The sequence below is a fragment of the Gallinula chloropus genome, assembly GCF_964237585.1.
Source record: "Gallinula chloropus genome assembly, chromosome: Z".
Classification (NCBI taxonomy): domain Eukaryota; kingdom Metazoa; phylum Chordata; class Aves; order Gruiformes; family Rallidae; genus Gallinula; species Gallinula chloropus.
The window spans coordinates 23,771,496-23,792,703 of NC_140089.1; the positions used below are offsets into that span (position 1 = coordinate 23,771,496).

The 21,208-nt window shown below is 42.0% G+C and overlaps 1 protein-coding gene across 2 annotated transcripts in view; it reads right to left on the reverse strand.

Moving 5' to 3' along the window:
- The window catches only part of ZNF608 (zinc finger protein 608), a gene marked incomplete at both ends in the record, with an annotated part of 84,076 nt that extends 64,033 nt beyond the window's left edge, over positions 1–20,043 (reverse strand). Inside the window, 2 exons of one of the 2 annotated variants that reach the window (XM_084278121.1) lie at positions 15,563–16,607; positions 17,594–17,736. In XM_084278121.1, the coding sequence (XP_084134247.1) occupies positions 15,563–16,447 (885 nt within the window). Of the gene's footprint in view, positions 1–15,562; positions 16,608–17,593; positions 17,737–20,001 lie in introns of those variants that run through there. The other variant, XM_084278122.1, reaches the window with a different exon arrangement.
- Positions 20,044–21,208: the final 1,165 nt, after the last annotated feature.

The following is a 21,208-nucleotide window of genomic DNA, read 5'->3' on the forward strand; positions in this document are numbered from 1 at the left end:
CTCAGAATTTTAGCAGCCCCGTGGTTTCCAGTACGTCAAACTAAACCGGTATCAAGTTTCCACAAAATCCTGAGATTAAATAGTTTCTTGGTCTCATATTGTCCATTGAGAATGCAATTTTCAGTTTGAATTTACTGAGATCCACAGTCAGGAAAACATTACTTAACTATTGGTTTTTTACTCTAACAAGGAGATAGAGAAGTTCATTAAGTCTATCAAGCATTCATGTATGGTACTGCAAACAAAGAAACCCCTTCACTTTCTATTACATGCTTTACTAGAAAAATGGAAGACTTAGCCTGGAGTGAATTTGTCTACTGATAGTTAAGCCTCACATACCTGTAAAAATAATAATTTTATCTTGAGGATTTATGAAACTTCACCTGTTACTTCAACACTACCATTCTTAACCCACAGTGTGAAGACAATCTGTGTGTCTGTTAGGAGGAGTAACTATACACTTCTTAGTACATGAGGGGAAAAAATATATATATTCCCACATGAGGCCTATGCCCTGAAATTTCCTGTGGCAAATTCCTTATTACAGACTGGCTTTGTAGCTCTGCCGCTCACATTATACACTTTCTGAAGTACAATGTGAACTAAGTCACAATACCAGAACATGAAGTTCTTTAAGGGTCACTTAGAACACTGCTTTCAATCATTTTAAATACTATGTCAAGGGCGGTTTTACCAAACAGGTATCAGGTGGCAAAACGACTTAATGTTCCAACAGAAACAGTCCTTTTGCTGGTGAGGGAGAAAACAAAGGGACATAACCATACACAAATATTCATATAATCAGACTGCCTGCAAGAGACACAGTTCCTAGATAACTTCAAGGCAGCGAGCTATCTCCTTGCCAATGCTTGAGGCTCGTGTTGCTGCTCATTTCAAAGCAACCAGACTTTGCCTCTAAATGCAGCAGGTGAAGTGGTCTGTTACCTGGGAACGACCTGCATGTCGCCACACCATTATTTGGGTAAAGAAATACAGCGGAAGCTAAATATAGAGAAGAAAAATCCACTCTTCTTCTTAAGAAGAATCCTGTTGTTAGGGTCACTACTTGGTAGGCTACGGTTTGAGAGGGTAATGTTTTTAATAGCACCAGCTACTGGCAGTGTTCTTTATGTTTGTTTGCCCTCAAGCACAGAGTGACATTTTATGTATTGTTAGTAAATTTAAATCAAGCAACGTGAAAAGAAAGAACGAACATGTAGGGTTTTGAGCACTTAAAAGGCCACACCTGAAGCTTATTAACTTTTCTGCTATCCTCTCATGGAAACTCTGCATTACACCAAGAACTTTCCTATTCCCATACAGGATTTCAAATATGAAAAAGGGATGACTTTTTTTCTCTGCATCTTTTGATTATTTTTTTTCTTTCCATGAATTTGCCAATAGTCAACTGAGTAAAAACCTCAGTGTCCACTTTATTATAATGTAAAAGGAATCACACTAAAAGTGTATTTTATAATCACTTCAGATGACCAGATGCAACTTTTCCAAACTCAGCTGTGCTTACTCCCTTTCTCGTGCAAAGTTACTAAGACCACTGCAGACGGAAAATGGAGTATTTATAGCAAAGTTTTAATACCCCAAAAGTATTCTTCAAATGGTTCATAATCTGATCAAATCAAAGCCAATTCTCACACAATCACGACACATTTTCCAAGAAGGCTCTGCCTACCAAGCTACTGGCAGCAGGGATGTTCTGTAAAAATAAAATGTTTTCTTTTCGATTACATTGTGGGTTTTTTCCCCATCATAGTATTCATTTTCCTTGTTCAGACTTCATAAATTCATTTCACAGCAGTGATAGTGGGGAAATGACAATAAAGAAGTCACAGAAAATTCAACACAACAGGTAAAAATTTTGAAAGGCTATAAATTACTGAAAAAAGGAGGTTCAAATGAAGAGGCTTAAATAACCTTGGCTGTAGAGGTTACTCCACTTCTGATATAATGCTTTCTTGACTTTCATCTTTAAACCGATGACTCATGAAAATATTATCTTCAAATTTACAGGCCACCAGTAAGTGGGTCTTTAAAAAAATGTTGTACAACAATAAAAGCAGGAACCACAAGAACTTCTTCACCATTTCAACTGTCAAATAATCAATTATGATACTGAAACAAGGCACATTTGAAAAAAAAAAAACTGAAAAAAACCCCACCAAAACCCAAGCAAACCTGCACTTACAAAGAAGAGAGGAGAAAAAGGGGACAGGGAGGGAAAGAAGGGGGGAAAAAGCTCTTGTGATCAAACCAAATGGCATTTCAGGGAGTGAAAATGTATTATTTTTGCTCAGGTTAACAGAGCCATTTCTCCCTCACCGCACTCAGACAGAAAGCAAAATAGGGCAGCTCTTCTCGCTGGTGCCCCTTGGCTGGAAGCAGCTCCAGTTGTCAGGTTCCTGTCGGAGTGCAAGGCTTCCCTTCTCCCACCCTTTTGTTCCTACTTAATGCGTGCACTTTGCTCAGCAGTCTTTGCTGTTAAACAATTCATTTTTTTCCCCCTGCCTCCTCTACTTTAGTCGGAGGCAAAAATAGTAGAACTTAGTCACAAAACATAAAGCTCATTTCCTGTACCTTCGTGCCTCATTCTTTCACCTCCTTGTCCACAGGATTTGGCTACCAAATAGGTCTTAATCTGTAAACAAATGATTTGCTCTACAATTAAACCATTCAGTTTTGGGGTTTGGTTGGGGTTTTGTTTTGGTTTGTTTTTTTCCCTTTTTTTTTTTCCCCCTTTCTTTGGCTGCTTGGCTGCTGTCCAACGTGCAGGCTCATAGGTTCTTCTATTATTTAGTGCTGGTTAAAAGGCAATAAGCTCATTTGGAGTTTATAAAACTATAAGCTATCAACAAAAGCATTTAATGCTTCTCTGAAACACTGTGGCCTTGCCTGAAATATTAATAATGTGTGGTTGTGTGCATGTGTGTGCAAACACATGTGTGAATGCGTGAGGGTGTTTATTTACGTGATGGGCTGGTATAACACCCTGGATGTCTAAGTTACTGTAAGCTGGAAATACAGGCATTTCACTTCAATTTTGATTGTGTACTTTTTTTTTTAAACAACTGACAATCACAGGAACTGCGATTCACTGCGGCTACAGAGTTTAACCTCAAAGACTTTGATGTTGTATGAGAAAAAAAATGTTATGCTGCTGCAGCATTTATTGTGTTTGCATATATTGTTTCCATACAAAAATGATACTGTGAATCACAGGAGTAAGAAAAACCTTTAGAGGAATAAATAACATGTTGGGTTTTGAATCTCCACAGTCAAAGATTCCCTCACGACCCAAAAGAAAACAAAGTAGTATCAAAGTAATTTTCCTTTTTCTCTATTTTTTTCATTTCTGTTTTTGGTAGAAAATAAATTCTCAGATACTATGAACCAAAACACATCATGTGTGTCTTCACCTTCATTCAGATGTTTATGCATATAATGTGGGGTTAGCAAGCTACCTACCACCTCTATGTTGGACAGTAACAGCAATGAAATACTTTTTTAATCATGTCTATAAATAGTTATTGTAAACTAAAAGCTGACTGTACAGGTGTAAATCTCATTTAGAAATGACAGGTACTTAGCAATATCAACTTCAGCAATATAGTTTCAATGAAATTCTGCAAGCCTATTTAAAGTCTATTACAGCTCCTGACATGAATCTGCCAAGATCTAGAGTGCTAAACTCCACTAAAGATTTTCACCTATAAATTTAGCTACTGGTATATTTTGATTAAATATACTGTGTTTCTCCATGCAGGCAACTACAGACATAAGGCATTGAGGTGGATGAGCAATAAACCAGATTGCCATGGAGTCTCTGACACTAGGTTTGCCCAGACATGGCCTGAAGTTCTGAGTTCCACTCAGATTTAGATTCCAGTCCTCTCCACAGTGTTTCAATCTATGCTTCCATGCTTTCAATTCAAAACTTCACTTTTTCCCCAATGATACAGCACTAAAGGCCCTACTCCTGGCGTGCCTGCTGATAGGACTACAGGAGAGCTCTGAATACTTGATTTACGTACAGTATTTCAAAGGTACACCCATGTATTCCTGTGTATGCATGCATGCTCAAGTACAGACACATACATGGGTAGACACACAGATTTTAATCACCAAAGACCAAATGAGTCTGTCTCCCTCCCCCCAGCCAAATGACAGCTTCTGGAGGTGCAGATAATAGGTGCCAGGCAGACAGGTGGCAGATAAGTATGTTAAGTATGGCAGATAAGTATGTCCTGAAAAACTACTTAAAGGTTAAAAAAAGGGTAGTTGCCCTAGGCCTACAGAAATGTTTTATATCCTGAATTGGCACAGCAATCCCAACCAAATTAAATTTTAACCCTAAATGTAAGTATTGTTCATTTTTATCCACGTGTAACATATCATCAATAATTACCAACCAGCTGAAAAGGGTTTGTAAAAATTAAGGAGTAGGAGGCATTTTAAACGTTTAATAAATACTACGGTTTGAGGAAAAAACTAAATCTTGGAAGTACTTTGAAAATAGTTGGCAACTTTTCCTCCAAGGGTAAATCTGAAAGCTCAAAAATAAATATTCAAGAGCATTAATTTGTTTCTAGATTTGTGCGTGCAAGTAAAACAGCAGCCATAATGTGGAAATTTGAGTCACATTTTGCAACTAATTGGAAGCAGATTAGAATTCTGCCTCAGGGGAACATTGTCAAACTAGAAGCTGGAGCAAATGAAGAAAGAGGTGAAAGCATCGTGAAGAGCTGACAGATTTACAGTGCTCAAGGCAATAAACGGGTACTAGATGAAAATGAATGTGCTTCACTGTACTGCATGCAGTTTTCAGTCATATCTCAGCAATAACAGCATACAGCCATGAAACTATTATTTTCAGAGAGATGGTGAAGGAAAGAGTAAGAATAAAAAAACCCACTATTCAGGCAGCGTGCAAAAAATATAAATCATACAGTGGCTCAAGTTGTTACAAGAATAATCAAATTGGTCATACTGGGCCCCGTTTTGTAACCTGGACTCATCTCAAGTAGGGCTTACACAGACATACTGCAATGAACTACTTACTGGCGTTGAGAAAGGGCTGTAAGCCCTTGCTCACTGTGAGCAAGTCAAAGCCTTAAGGTCTTCAGAGGGAAAAAAAATTACACAGATTTTGTATTTTGAAAGCTAAGAATGCCACAGAATGCTGCAGACAGAAAAATTGCAGGTGGGAGGAAAAAAAAATCATCTTAAGAGGTTGATTAAGAAAGGTTGGAGGGGAAGATAGAAATTAAAAGAAAGGATAGGGGCTAATGTACCGATGCTGTAATGGAAACAGCTGCTAGCTTTCCTCTTCACTGTTTGGCATCTGGTGCAGCATCACAGGAAAGATTGCTAAAGGATCTGGACATAAAATGTAAATACAGACTATTAGCCAAAACTCAGTTGCTGTATTTATAAAACAGTAGCAGCTCTTTTTTCATGTGCGTGTATGTGTGTGTATATACACACACACATACATACCTCCTCCATATACATGAAGATAGATAGATAGATAGATAGATAGATAGATAGATAGATAGATAGATAGATAGATAGATAGATGGCATGCACACATAAAATCCTGTCCTTAGAAAACAACTAGTAATTGTATTAAATGACATGGCACCCTACAACTGGCTGAAGTGGTTAAGAACATGAATTTAGTTTTTTATTAATACTGGATGTAGAACAACCACCTTCATTGTTCTCAAATATAGCAGTATTTTTACTTCAAATTCCAGAACTCCAGTGCAATTCAACATACACTGTCTAACATTAAATCCAGGGCAAAAATTAACCAGTAAAGCTTTATGTCAAATATGTTCAGTATATCCAGAAATACTCCTGGAATGTTAGATCCTTATCATCAGCACAAGCTAACTAAACAACTCCCTGGACATTTACTAAATCACATTTAAGACTCCTAGCAGCAAAACAAAGTTCAACTGAGTAATGAGGTCCATTCCTAATTGTATTTGCTCCTTACTGTTACCTTTTGTCGCAGAGATACGGATCTAGTTTCATTTCCCTCCTTCAGAAAAGGAAGAATTGGCAAGAACATGAATGTGACTACTGCCATTACTCCACTGTTATAAGCCTATAATAAAGCACAGATTTGATAGTACTATCCATGTAGTGTGGCGAACCACACACAAATAAACAGTTCTCCACGAAGAATGAAAACCCAAAGACCAAACCCTTCCAACTCAAACATTATTGTTGCTTTTAACATAAGCCATCCACAGAAATGAGCCAAGGAGGTGACAGGAAATCCAAAAATAATTTGATCTGGCCCTACACTCTATGAGAAAGGAGATTACAAGTTGCTTTTCACTCTTTTTTCTGGTCAAAGGAAGCAGTGAAAACTGTAAAATCTATGTATATGTAACAGGCACCTATGGTACCACTCCTATGACAGACGTTTTTCTACCACAGTTCAGCAGTGCATCATTGAAATTCATCAATAAAAGTGCCATTTGAGTAGTGTAAATTTATGTTTGGGGTACTGGGGTCTATGAACTTTACGAAACCTCTGAATCAATTGAGGGGCTAATGCAAGTAGCTAAATGTATGTAAAATCTAGCATGTCTAGTGAACACGGTTCAAGAGGCCAGATGTCCCTCAAAATTACCTGGGACACTGAGCTTAAACTTTGCTCTTTCTTTCATCAGAGTGAAGAAAGGGAGTTCTAAGAGTTTACAAAAGTGTGACCAAGTGAAGCTTAATCTCCTGTTGCTAATTGAAGCATGAAAATAAGAGCCAATTTCTGAGAGCAAACTACAAACATGTACTTTTTATATTCCACTGCCACATGATAAAAAACAGAATCAAGCTGACTCGTAGAAACTTGACTGGCAACGAAAGACCAAGCTATTATTTCAAACTGTTATGGGAAAGCAATAAAATTGCTACCAGGTCTCCTCATGTTACTCTTCAATAAAAAAAAGCCATCAGGGAAATAAGAGGAAAAGAAAACACATCAAAACCTCTAAAGTTCCTTTAAGTAAAAATACACCTCTGTGGCATAATGCCATCTGCTTCCTGGTTAACATGACAAGACAATTCAACAACCAGTTTTGAAAACACCAAGTAACCACAATCAATAGATTTTTAGCTTGCTCTTTTGACTGCAAAAAAAATGCATTGACATGCATGACTACTGGCAAATACTTCACACTTCCCCAGGAGGGCATTTGGGTTACTTTTGGTGATTACTCGGTGGAGATTCTCAGGAGACATTAACACCTCAGCCAAGCTGGGTTTGTGTCCAGGAATAAGATTTATTCGAGGAAGACTCAAAACTGGGAGGGGAAGATAGGAGAAGGTAAGGGAACCAAATGTTCCGTATTTCTTTTTTCTGAAGATCGATAAGCCAAAGATTTATCATAAAGGACATGCAATTCAGCATAGCGCATCTTCACTTCAAAATTACTGAAACTTCAAATTGAATTCCCAATGGCTTTGATCTGAGTAAGCCTCACTGGACTGAATGTTAGAAAAGCTGATCCCTTCATTTTGAGATTTAGCAGTATTTGCCAATTAACAGGAAAAGCTGACATATTATATAAACTTCTGTCACTGAAATGCAACTTTTTAAACTTGTAGTGTTGACTTAAGAGTTCAGAAAATGTAACCAACACCACACCTACCCTAGAACTGGAAAACCTACACATACACTCATCAATCCTACTTCACTGCATGCAACTTACTCCACATGCTCATTTAAGTTGTTTAATCAAGTAGTATTTTATATAAGCATATCTATTACATATATGTACATGTACGGGCAAACAGGAACATCAGAGAAAACTAACTATTCCCACCCTCTCGAATCTTCTCTCAGCTTTTTCAGAAAAGGGGAAAAAAAACTACAATGAACTTGCTTGTGAGTCAAGTCTGTCCCCATAGTTTCACAACCTTTCATTCAAATGTAAAGACTTCGTTCCAATTGCAATCAGAATTAGAGAAAACGCAATAGAGAGCGCATAGCTCCAAAAGTCATGGTCTGATCTCCACATTTGCACGACTGGCTACTCATAACCTGCAGTAAATTGTAGTTTTAATTCAAGAATGTAACAATAATAAAAATTTGTGATTTAAAATCTAATTTTAAGAAAACCCCTCAAGTCCTGCTATGAAAGTTGGTAATTATTTTTATTCAAATTATCTCATTTCAAATATATTTTTAAGCAAATTAAAAAGAGGAAGAGGGGAGAAGAGGTTCATAAATTTAAAAAAAACAACATTTTTTTTCAAAAATTTTAAAGCTATTAGTTTTTTGTAATTATGTAATCATCAGAAATTTTCACAGAACACCACTTTTTTTGTCTTTCACTTGACAAGGAATGTTATATACAGACCAAAAAATTCAGGAAGATAAATATACTTTCTGTGATTATTATTAAGAAAAAAGGATAACTCCTTGACATGTAAACATATTAAAACTAACTCTAATTTTTACTAAAAAATGTCCAGCCCTTGAACTGAAGTCACCGAGTCCACAGATGCCCAGGTGTGACCCTATCTGAGGACTCATGGGAAGATATATTTGGGCTGTAAGAAATAAAGCACAGTTAATAAATCAGATAATCTCTCCAGCCTTTCAGGAAATATAGTAGTGGCGTATCATCATCTATGTTACAACATTATGTAAGTTTTATATAAAACTTATACAGCTAAGCATATTATATAAAGAAAAGCCTGTTGTCCGGTGATTTGTACAAAGTATCTTAGCTCAGAGCAAGGCAGGCTCTAAAACTTAGTTACATTCAGCAGTCCCTGTTCTTTACCATGCAACAAATCTGGAACATGTATCTGACATCCCATTTAAAAGAAGTGAGTGCTTGCTGCATCTGAGAAGTAGGGAACATGTGGTGATGAGACGAAGCTGCCTAAGTAGCTGCGGGCATCATCTACCCTTTTTTCACGGGTGGGTAATGGAAATCTGAAATATATTTGTCTTTATCCAAAACAGAAGGTGGTGTTTCTGATAGCAGAAACATTAGTATTTCTGAGCCCATGTTCCTGACAATGCTTGTAAAGTGTGGTCAGATACTGCATGTACCAGTAACACAATGGTTTTTTTTCTACCTTTTTGCTCTGCATAAGTAAAAAGAATGCTTCAGAAAGAGCATTGTAACCGGATCACAGCTTCCGGGGCAAACAATAACGCCTAAGGTGCTGGCACACTATGCATTTGGAAGTAAATTCTCATTCTAAGCATATTTAGCTGATGTCCCCCAAGTCCTATTTCTTTATACCCTCTCATCAGGCATGTCTTCTCATCTACTATTTCACAAACAGCCTTTGCTGACCTTTAATCCCAAGTATAGTTCCTAGGCACAAGTGCAGTCTTAATGGCTTCAGAGGGGAGAAAGGTGTGCCAGGATATAATCTCACACTCATTATTAACCTCACACCCGACACCTTTTGGGCATTTCTCTGATACCTGCTCTCCTAGCTGTCCAGGTGATTTTAACAAGTGGATGCATGCAGTCTAGCTCTCAACTAGAACAGTCTTGAGATGGCCTGGGTAGTCCGCAGGACATAACAAAAGTGTTCTGAGATCCCATCACTGACCCTGGAGACCATAGCAAATTTGGACAGTACACAGGAGGTACTGGGCACATGACGTGCGGCCGGAGGGAGGAATGGGAGCAGAACTGCGTAGCCCCCTGCACAATGTCAAATTTTCCACTTCTGATCGGTGCCTTAATCTTCCACCCTCCCACCTACTCTAACAGTTACCTAAGGAAACACGATTCTCACTACTGTGGATTGTTGGGGAAGGAGGGGGAGGGCGGGGGGTGGGTAACACACCTGTTTTACAAAGGAAGGGTCAGACAGGCCCGCTCTCACTGGAGGTACAGCATTTAGCCTGCTTTTACAAATGCAAATCGCATGGATAACACTGAACAAATAAAGGGGAACCTGCATTCAACATGCAAAGGATGTGTCCAATTAACAGAAAGCGGGCCACAAATCTCACGCACTTCGGTACCACGGAGCCTACAGACGGTGTCATTTCTTATGGGAGGGGGAAAAAAGCGGCCAAGTCTTGTCATGCAAGAAAAACTGCACATTTCAGATTTATTATTTACGCTGTTGTCAATAAAATAGCTTTCCAATTACCAAGGCCCTGGTAGGAGAAGCTGGAATGCATTATGTGTTAATGATCACAACCAGGGGTCCAAGCTTTACTCTTTTGTCAGAGCTGTAGCAGATCCTCCCCGCAGCTTCACCATTAACATGTCTGTTTCCTGTCAGACCACTCAGAGATAATGTCATTTATCTCAGGGCGGCACAAGACCAGTCATTAGCTTCAGTAAAAGACCTCAAACAAAGGCCGGATGGCGTTTTATCCAGGGCTCGTAGGCTGCAGCCAAGAATCTCATTGCCTAACATTTCGGAACTTAAGTTATCTTTAAAAGAGTAATTTTCCCCCTATCAGCAATTCTAGAACACTTCTCTGAAGAGCAGAAAAGTCTCTGCATGGAAAATTTTAGTCAATGGTTTTATCATATGTAATTAGGTGACTGATAAGAGCTGGCTAAAGTTATCCTTTGAGAGGCACGGGGTTTTTTTTCTTCGTCTTTTTACCTTACTGAAAAATTGACAGAATAATTCAGGTTCTACCTAAATAGTAAGACCTTTGAAGAACTGACCTTTATTGTGTTTGCCTGCAGGAGGTGATTCACTATTAGAAATTCTTCAATGACTGAACTTCTGGAAATCTCTTTACATGAAAGTGGAACTAGTAAACTGTATATAGGAACATGTGTTTTCACAGTCTCTCATGTATTACTGCATTTCAGAAAGCTTCTATAAAGTGCCAGGTGAACTTTTAAAAATAATGATAATAATAATAATAACAATTAAAAAAAGAGTCGAAAAAATATGAGCAAATCTCAGCTATTCAGTTCTTGGGTTTATGTTGAAAACTAGGAACAGATGGCACTTTCCATGTTACTTGAATCTAGTTATTGAACACCTCTATCGTTACAGGAGATTTTGCTTAGCACTTTTAACATACATTTCATTTATTGGACTATAAAATGCTACTTTGGAAAAACAAGTCTTTATATAGCTATAATTAAAACAGTCTTGCAGCAAAGCCCTTTAACATGGAGAACATGGTTAACCTCATGACATCTGGACAATCAATCCTTTTCTTTTTACTGGGTATTTATGAAGTTATTAAAATTGTAAAATTACCGATGCCCAAAGTGAAATGCTTTTCCAGTAGTTCCGAATACGGTTATCAGCTTCCCTACTTTATGTTATAAATGTTCTAGGCCCGCCTCCATTGTGCTACGCCAGCTCTTGCTTTGCACGGGAATTCAATAGCAGATCTGGTCATACATATTGGCAGAGGTCAGCAGGTTCACACGGAAAGCTTTCCTCTGCCAAAGGGCAACACCTCTTCACCCAGCTCAAAAAGCACCGTCACACTACTAGACAGCACTACAGAACTTTAAGAACCTTGAGCTGTGCTTATTGTTAGACACCCATAGTTATCAATGTTTTTAACAGCTAAATCCCTTATGTAGCTTTCAAAACAGTTTGCTGTCAAACAACAATAGACTTTGTTCTTTAATTACAGCAAGTGACCTCCCTGCCCTTTTATTTCACAGTGAATAAACTACACCCAAGGCCAGCGAGAAAAGTACATGAAAAGCATATCTCCATAACATCATTAATCAAAGCACGTACTTAAATTATTTACATCAGTAGGTAAAAGGCACACAGTTTCCTGATGAAGTTTAAAACAGCCTCAAGCCTGTTATTTTTTTAAAATTTAAAAAAAAGGATAAAATAAACAATACCAGCCATAATATGAATTTGCTGAAGTCAACTTTCAGATGTGAAATGCAGTCTTAATAAGAAGCAATATCATAATAAAAGAGAACAATACAACCCCGGAATATCACTAGATCGATTCATTTAAAAACTGCAACTAAGAAACCTCTGATTATACCTTTGTACCATCTGTATTATTTTCATGTAAACACACAGATTTTCACATGCCATACACAATTTTCCCTTATCTCAGAGTAAATTGTGTCTGAATTCCCCAACCTTCCCTACAACACACACAAAAGCATTCTTCCAGATACTCTGAACACTTTTCAGTGAAACAGCTGTTAAAAACACACACACAAAAATCCAACTTAGCTAAAACAGATGAAGAGTTCACGCTGACAAACAGTCAGTAACTGTGCTAAAAACGGTACGGATGAGAAATGGAAAATAGAGACAGGTTTTAACACCAAAAATCTTAGGAGTGGTTAGCCTACCTGTCAAAACTACTTATTCAGACATGTCACTGATGGCTTAACCACAAAATGGGCTGCACGAATATAGCTCAAACATCTTAGAATCAGAGCATACTTTGACTTTATCCACATATTAGGGGAGTGGCGAGTTTTACAACATAGTTGCGGTTTCTGCATAAAAGAGCCGGCAGAACACAGTCATTGATTTAATTAGGCTTCATAAGATCCAATTTATCATGTTTTACATTACTATCTGCAGCAAGGAAACAGAATAAATAGACCAAAAATAGACATTGAAGCATGCTGTGAAAGCTAAACAGTGACTACAACTCCTGGGAATCTGCTCCAAGCTTTTCACAAATAGTAAACAAATGCAATATTATATTCCACACCACATATGAAAATCTGTAGATTTTGAATCAGCAGGCATGAACTCTCGTTTGTACTTAAGATGGAACATCCAAATTCAAGAGACCTGTCTTTCACATTAAGATAACTGGCAATTTATTTTAACATGCAGGCTTGGAAATTACATATTAATCTAGAGACACAAGGCGCTTTGTGCAAGTACAGCATATGTATCCTAGTGTATAAACACTCCAAACGCGAACACTTAACAAATCTAAAATCCTTTACAAAAATAATCTTTCTAATCTTTATTAAACATTGGCGGGGGTGGAGGGAGGGAAAAAAAAGAGGGGAAGCCAAAACAACAAACGTAAAGCACTTAAATTCCAGTAATAGCACTACAGGCTGGTCTCAAGGTTGCAAGCATTGTCAGCGCCGAGCTTTTATTATTATTGTACGTCTTAGAAGGGAACATTCTTTGGGAAGAGAAATGCTAAGGGATGTTATTTCAGACAGCGAGCAAGCACGCCATTGTGCCAGACAATGGCCAACACTGCACGACTCTAATGTGTGAAGCCTGTGTTAGGCTCGGTGTGTGCCAACAGCAGTGGCTGCTAGTGGAAATGCAAGCTCCAAACCTCCTCCCGGAGCAACAGCCACCACACGAAGTGTACCGCTGGCTCTAAACCGCTCTGTACATGTTTGCTCTCGATATGCATGCCATCCAATTTACATTACATGTAGAACTACTCGCGTGTATATGGATTCTTCATACAATTTTCTGTGTGACTAGAGAGTGAAAAGAACACAAAAAACAGGAGAAACCACACCACCCTCTAATCTCTGTTGCCATGACAGCAGCCTTTGAGATACTGAAATGTTCAGATTGCCAGCTAAACAAAATTGTTGAATGTGAACATTTGGCTGAAAGATTAAAAGGCTAAGGGGGTTGCAAAAGGGCAGTACCTCCCACATTCCAGGCAGCCACTGAATCCAATCAAATGGCTCTGACTCTTTAACCACAACCATTGTGAAGACCGGATTAGGGCAATTTATCTAGATAGTTAAAACAGATTAGAGAACTGCAATTTGAAGACTATTGGCAACAGAAGTAAATGCCTACTGTACTAAGTTAATAAAGAGACCACGAGATTTTTAGGACACCTTTCCGCCGCGAACAGAACTTCCATAAATCAAAAGGCAAACATACACAGATGAATTATAACAATCCGTTTCTCTCATCTACATTTAGAAAAGGTCACAAGGCTCATTCAAATTCATCCATAGACGTGCTATTTTAAAAGCAATAATATGTATACAACATGAAATTTAATTTCTTTGCCTTGAACAGAAGCCCTTGAAATACCTCCCGGTTATCACAAATACCTTCTGTCACAAACACCCAAATCTAATCCTCCAGTCGATTTAAATGTTAAAAAAACTTCAACATGACCGAAATACGGAAAAGCCGATAGTGGGCTGTAAAAAGAGCTAACTTTTCCCTGAGACCTTCAGCCCTCCAAGACACTTGCAGACCATACAGTTAACACCGATCCGAAAGTTTTCCCATCGCTGAACATTCATTCAGGGAAGTTGTAAAAGCAGGTCATTTAAGACCAACAGCTGACAATAAAGTAACAATCTAACACCCTGAGATTGTTCATTTGGGGGTGGGGGCGTGGCTTGCTTTATTTTACAGGCAGATCAGGTTATCTTTGTTTAACAACCTGTAGAATTCATAGCACCCATGTTCCCCCCAAGGTACCCCAGAACATGCCTTCTGCTCTGAAGACAGAACAGTTCCCGCCGACATCAGAACCTCCTTGAACCAGCAGTTAACAAGTGCCAAGGTCTGCCCTCCGCCCTTCCCCGAGAATAGAGTCCTGGCCAGCTATTCTTACAGAAAGCATCCTTCTTAACATAATAGAAAGGAGAAAGAGAAAGAAAAAAAAAAAAAATAACACCAACAAACTACACACCCCCATCTGATTTCTTTCATACATTTCAACCACTCAACAAACGAGTAGTTCACATCCAAGAGACAGCGAGGCTCGGATAGGAAAGCTCCCGCAGACAGGAGACAAACTGCTCCCCTCTGCTCCGAAAGCTGTTTTGCACACACGCAACTCAGCACAAGGTGCATTCCGCTCCTCCCCGCCTCCTCCTGCCAGGAGGACGACAGGCACCGCCTGTCTGCTCGCTCCTTCCTCTCCGTCCTCCACACCAGCTTCTGAGGCCTCTGGGCTTCTGTACCACAGGAGCCCCCAGTACAACAAACATCCTACGTCTCCACAAAGCGCAACGGCGGCCCGACTCTCTGCCAATGCCTCCTGTTCCGCCGCACCCCGCCCCACCAAGCACCACCTCAGCTCCAGGCAAGCGGGTCAGAGGACAAGGGAGAGGGGTCCCTTTAGATTTTAGGAGAGGAACGTTCTGCGAATGCCCACCGGTGTTTGTGGAAAAGCATCAGCATGTACAAGACCTGCTGCTCCCAGAGCTGAGCCACCCCCTTTTAGGCAGTCACACAGACCTCCGGGTTGCAAACACGTGCCATCCCACCGGTACCAACACTGCTGCCCTCTGCTAAAACTAGGGACAGCTCAGTCAGGGACATCACAGGGTTTCTCCATCTGGGTGAGTGCGACCGAAAGGAACAGACAAAACAGAAACGTCCTCCAGCTCTGAGGACAGGGAGGGGAAATCCTAAGCGAGAGCAGCAGCACGCTCGTGGTGTCTTCTGTCTAGGGAAGAGGTCTTGGGGTTGTTTATTTTTAAGAGGAAGAACAGATGCACGTCACATATACACAGCGGAGAGAAGGACACAGGAGCCAAACACACAGTTGTGGCACATTTATTATAGACACAGGGAGACATGGAAGAGAAGAAGGTGGAGAGGAGCTTTGTCCTACCTTTTCTGTTTTCAATTTCTTGATTCGCCTGTGGTTCTCCTCCTCCTCCTCTTCCTTCTTTACCAAAATAGAGTTCCCCATTAACCCTGAATCCGGGGTGCTTTTGCTAACCTCCCCCATGACAGAAGAGGTGCAGTGGAAGGGGCTGCTGCTTCCACCACTGCCTCCCTTGGCCCCAAAGCCATAGAGGTGCCCAGGGGGAGCTTGGCCGCTGCCAGCACCGCCGTTGGGGTGGCCCTGCTGCAGGTCATGCTGCTTGTCCTTCCTGGATTTTCCTGCATCCTTATCCCGCTTGGAGCCTCTGCTGCCCGGGGCTTTACCTGGTTTCTCCTCCTTGTTTTTCCCACAAGAGGCAATGGTGGTGTTGTTGCTGGTGGTGTTATTATTGCCGTTTGGGTTACTGCTCACGCTTTGACCCAGTGCTGAATTCATGCCAGTTGCCTCTCCAGGGCGCCCTTGGACTTCCTGCCTCTTGCCAGCACTGCTGATCTCAGGAATCCCATACAAGGCAGCAGAAGGCAGAGATTTATTAGCATCCTTAGAAGTTTTACTCCTTTTCACTTTTGATTTGCTAGTCTCTTTGTGAGAGGAATTCCCCTGGGGAGCAGAGGGCTGAACAGAAGCAAATTTTAGGCCATCAGCTAAGGCTGAGGTAGCATTAGCCCCACTGGAAGCCAGACCCCCGCAATCCTTGGAGCTGGTGTTGCTGCTGCTGGTGGTATTAGTAGAATTATTCATCTCAAATTTCTGTCTGTCCTTCTCCAAATCGGCGTCCAAATCGATTATTAAATTCCCAACACCGATTTCCCAATCATCGCCACTGTCATAAGTGTCAACCGCGTTTGGATCCACACCTTTTCCTGCAGTGGAAGTGTTCAATGACATCCTGAAGATGAGATCTCTAGAGTAAAAATCCGATGAACTTTCCTTTGGAGATGTGGGGACATTCGTTTATCTCCGCTGGGCTCTCCTAAGTTCAACTCTTCTTGTCTTCCTCCCCCAGGTGCGTCTAGGTTCAAAACCTGCAGTCCACGTCCACCTTGTCCTGTGAGGAAGGGAGAAGTTGAGTATTTCTTGTCTGGGTGTTACCAGAATGTAATACGACTAATAAAAAGGGGGCAAAGTAGGGGGAGCGAAACGGTTCAACACCACCACGTTTTTTTCTTAAGTTTGTTAAACCGGAGGCAATGGCCATGATGCTTTTATCTTCAGCATTTTTCACCTAGTTGTATACCAATATCCACAACCTCTCTTAAAAAGTCATGTCCACAAAAAAAAAAAAAAAAAGAGAGAAAAAAAAAAGGTGGGGGGGAGGGGAAGACACACACACATAATTAACTACATGATTTAAATCCACAAAGCTCAGGAAATACAGCCCTAAAATTGGTGCCTAGCTGTTGAAGCACATGTTGTAATCTAACCCCTTGGACCACCACCTAGGCACGAAAGGGAGAAAAGGAAGGACACAGATTCACTCTTCGCTGCATTCCATGGATTTTGTGGCTTTAAACCAGACCCTTGAAGTTTTGTGACTCTCCTATATTATCTTTTACCCCCCTTCCACTTAATCTCTTGGGGGTGGGGGGGAGGGAGGGGAGGAGAGGGAGTGCTAAGGCAAGTGGGAAACCTAATTTTCCTTGCCACAACACAGCTTCAGTTAAAAACCGATAACCTACAAACACAAATGTTTACTATAAAATATTAAACTCCATAGGCTAAAAAGAAGAAAACAAATTTTTAAAAGTTTTTTTTTTTTTTTTTTACGAAAACACATTCTCAAGATAACAGTTCTAAAAGCAGTTCTAATGTACTCCTAGGTCACACAATTGTTAGGTCTGTTAAATATAGTATTACTGACTGTACAGGAAACTGATTAAGACATACACTTTAAGTGATTTGCACCAAGGTGGCCTCAGTGACCGCAAATGAGTGTGTGTTTGACAAAGCTTAGTTAAAACGATTTTTAAAGGGATCTCTCCCTTTTACAGTCGACTGTCGAAATATTTATACATATATATGCATAATGCTTACCTTTAATCCTTTATCATTTTTTTAATTAAACCAGCAAATCAAAATGCTGTTCCCACTCGTCTCAGCAACAACTCTGTGCCTCATTTTACTTAAAGAGCAAGTGATCAAGAAGTAGAAAGCAAGTATCATCTCAGCCAGTATAAATCGGTCAATAACATATCTCCCCCTACTTTGGCACACGGATCAGAAGTCCTTTTTTTGTTTGTTTAGGTGTTTTTTTCCTCCTTCTCGCTTAAAGAAAAAAAAAATTTAAAAAAACAAAATGCTGAGTCTCACAACTTTACCAGCTGGTAGGTAATATTTCACATTCAGAACTGAAGCATCAAGGACCAGATTTTTGTTTGTTTGCTTTTCCTGAATAAGCACCGAGAGGTAATAATCATCACAGTAATTTAAAAAAAAAAAAAAAAAAAAAAAAAAGAAATGTTTCCCCAACTTCACACTCCGTCTTCAGCCCCGGACCTGTGAGCCATCCTGATCAGTAAGTAATGATCCCATGAAACAAACCTACAGGCGCCCGGGTGTTACAAGACAGAATGTGCTAACATCGGGATAAATTAGTGAAAGGGAGGAAGGAAAAAAAGAAGAAGAAAGGACTGAAAATCTGGGCTGGATTCCGCCTGTTAGTTGGGAAGTGGCATTTTTTTCGCCCGTCCTGACAGATCTGATTTCTTGAAGTAACTTGAGGGGAAACGAGGGGGGGAGGAACGTGGAGGGGGGGGAAGAGGGGGGGGGAGGCGGCGAGGAAGAGGAGGAGGAGCGGGAGGGGGGGGGGGAATCACTGATCTGATAAACCGGTTATCAAAACATTTAGTGGGAGTGGAGGAAGGACAACGTGCTCTCAAACGAAGTAAATTTTCCCAGGGATAAGATTTCGGGGAGGGAGGGGGTGGGGATGGTGTTCTGTCCCCGTTCTCCCCGTCTTCCCCCCTGCCCCCCCCCCCCCCCCGCCTCAAATCAGAGCTTTTTAAAAATAGCAATAATAAAAAAAAAAAAGCACAGGCAGAGAGTCTCAAATTGCTGTCTCGGGGAGAAAAAAAAAAAAAACAAAAAGAAAAAGGAAAAAATAATAATAACAATGAAAAACCCGGGAGCTCGGACTAATCAGTCATGCGGTAAGTAATTCAGTAATTAGAGTCCGAGGAGATAAAGCAGACGACCTTTTTTTCAGGACAGATCGCTCCCACCTTATTGTCTCGGCAAACCTCGCAGCCTACTCCTATCCCCCTTCCTCCCGTCGCCCTCCCGTCTCACCACCACCCCCTCTTCCCCCCCCCAGTCAGACGGTCTCGGAGCTTTAGCTTAGTATTTTTAATTAGCCGGCGATGGGAAGCTAAAAGCCGTAATGAATTGCCGGTGGCGGGCGAGGGGGGGAGGGAAAAGGGGGGGGGGGGAGGTGGAGGAGGGGCGCTCGCGCCAGCAACCGCCAACCCCTGAGGCGCGGCGGTTCCGTTACAGTTCAGGCCGTCCGCGTCACGTGAGGCTGGCGGGCTCCATTGGTCGTCGTGAGAACAAAAATGGGTGACAAGCGTCTCCAGCCAGCGCGGGTAGGGTCTTTAACGCGCAAAACACGCACCGCGGCGGGCACAGCCTGTCGGGTCTGCGTCTCGTCCCGGCCTCTCGCCGCCGCCCCCGCAGCTGAGGGGGATCCCCGGAGCGCGGGGGTGCGGCGGCGGCGGCAGCAAAGCGGCGGCTCCCGAGAAACACCTTACAAACGTCCCCCTCCCGGCGGCCCGGCACGGGGAGGGAGGAAGGCGGAGGGGGGGGGGGGGTGCCGTTTCCTCGGGGGCTTTCCCCTCTTCTCGCTCGGACGGCCGACTGGGGGACCGTGCCGGGAGGTAAAAAAGGACCAAGGCACCGGCGACCAACGGGCGATCCCGTCCCATCCCATCCCGCCCGACCACCCCACCCCCCTCCCCTCGCTCCAGCTTCACGTTGCTGGCGTCTCCGTGTGACAGGAGAAATGCCTCCCGTGCCGCGGGGATCTGTCGGTGCCCCATCACTCCTCCTAACGAGCGCCTTGCTCTGGGGGCCGAGGGGGGAGGGGGAGGTATGCAGGCTTGTCTGTAATTGTGTCACTTTTATTTCCCCCCCTTGGTTAGTTAAAACCCCAAAAAGGCACTATGCTTTAACGCCCCCCAAGTGCACCGCCAAGTATGATTTGTGTGACTACAGTGCTTTCGCCCTCTTATTTCCCTCAAATAACTCATCCTGCTTGTGGGATTCCTTTTTTTTTTTTTTCTTTTTAGAACCCCAAAAACCACCAAAACCAAAATCCCTAAGTTATCTCAACTCCCAAAACTCTCTTAACGCTCCCCTTTGCAGAGAAGAGAAAAAGACAAAAAAAGAAAAAAAAAAAAAGAAAATCCCCTCTAAGTGCTATAGACACACCACGCAACCGTACTTACGGTCTGTATTGGATCGAGTTGACCTTTTCCTTCTAACTGCATTGAGTGTGTTTTTGTTGCAGCCGCTTTTTATTTTAGGAGGAAAAAAAAAAAAATCTAATGTCTTCAACAGATTTATTGTGTTTGGAAGCAGAGAGCACCAGATACCATGGACCTTCCTTTACAGAAACAAAATTAAAAATAAAAACGGGGGAGAGGAACACACACACACCAAAAAAAAAAAAAAAAATAAAAGGGGGGGGGGAGAGAAAATAACAGCACCTATCGCTGTCCCCTCACGGGCTGACACTCACAGGGGGGACACGGGCGCTGCCCCCACGGCGGCCGCAAGCGGCGGCGGCCGAGGCGGGGGAGTAGGAGCCCGCTCCGGCGCGGTACCTGAGAGGGACTTTTCTTTGTTCACAATGCCCTTTCCTTCCTGGCCAATCACAACCCAGCTTTTATGAAACCGGGCTCTCTGATTGGCCCTCCGCTCCTCCTGCCTGCCGGCGAGGGTGAGAGACAGAAGCACGCGCACACACACACACACACACACACACACACACTGTGCACACGGGCATTACGCGCACGCATACGTGCACCGCACACGCACTGCGCACCGCACGCGTACGCGCACCGCACACGCACTGCGCACCGCACGCGTACGCGCACGGCACAGGGCGCACGCACACTCCCCGCGCTCCGCAGCCCTCAGCCTGCCCTGGGTGCCTACGGTCGGCAGCCTCCTGCTGCAGCCCGATACAAATCATGTTTCCCATTTCAATTACCCGGCACAGCATTTAAGGCTTGGGGGGGGTAGGGGGGGAGTGGGGGAGGAAAAACCTAAAAAAAAAAACGAAGGGAAAAAAAAGGGAGAGGGAGGAGGGGAAAAAATAGAAAACCAAGGTGGAGAGTAGCTCTGCCAAGACTCACACGTTGGGAGGAAGACTCCCTCATTTCTTTTTAATTTAATTTCAGGGCAGTTTTCGAACCGATGATGAATGATTTTTCTGTGCCGGTTTCAAAGAGGCAATTTAGAATCTCACTCATAATTTTTAAATGCCCCCTCATTCAAAATTATAACAGCTTGAAGCCAGCGAGAGAGGGCTGCTGATACACATGTGCGATTATTTTCGTGCTTAGTGGAGGAGAAAAGCAAACAGTGTCTGGAGGAAGGGGCTGAAGGGAGGTTCAGGGCAGGGCAGCACCCCCACCTCCGCTGAGGGGG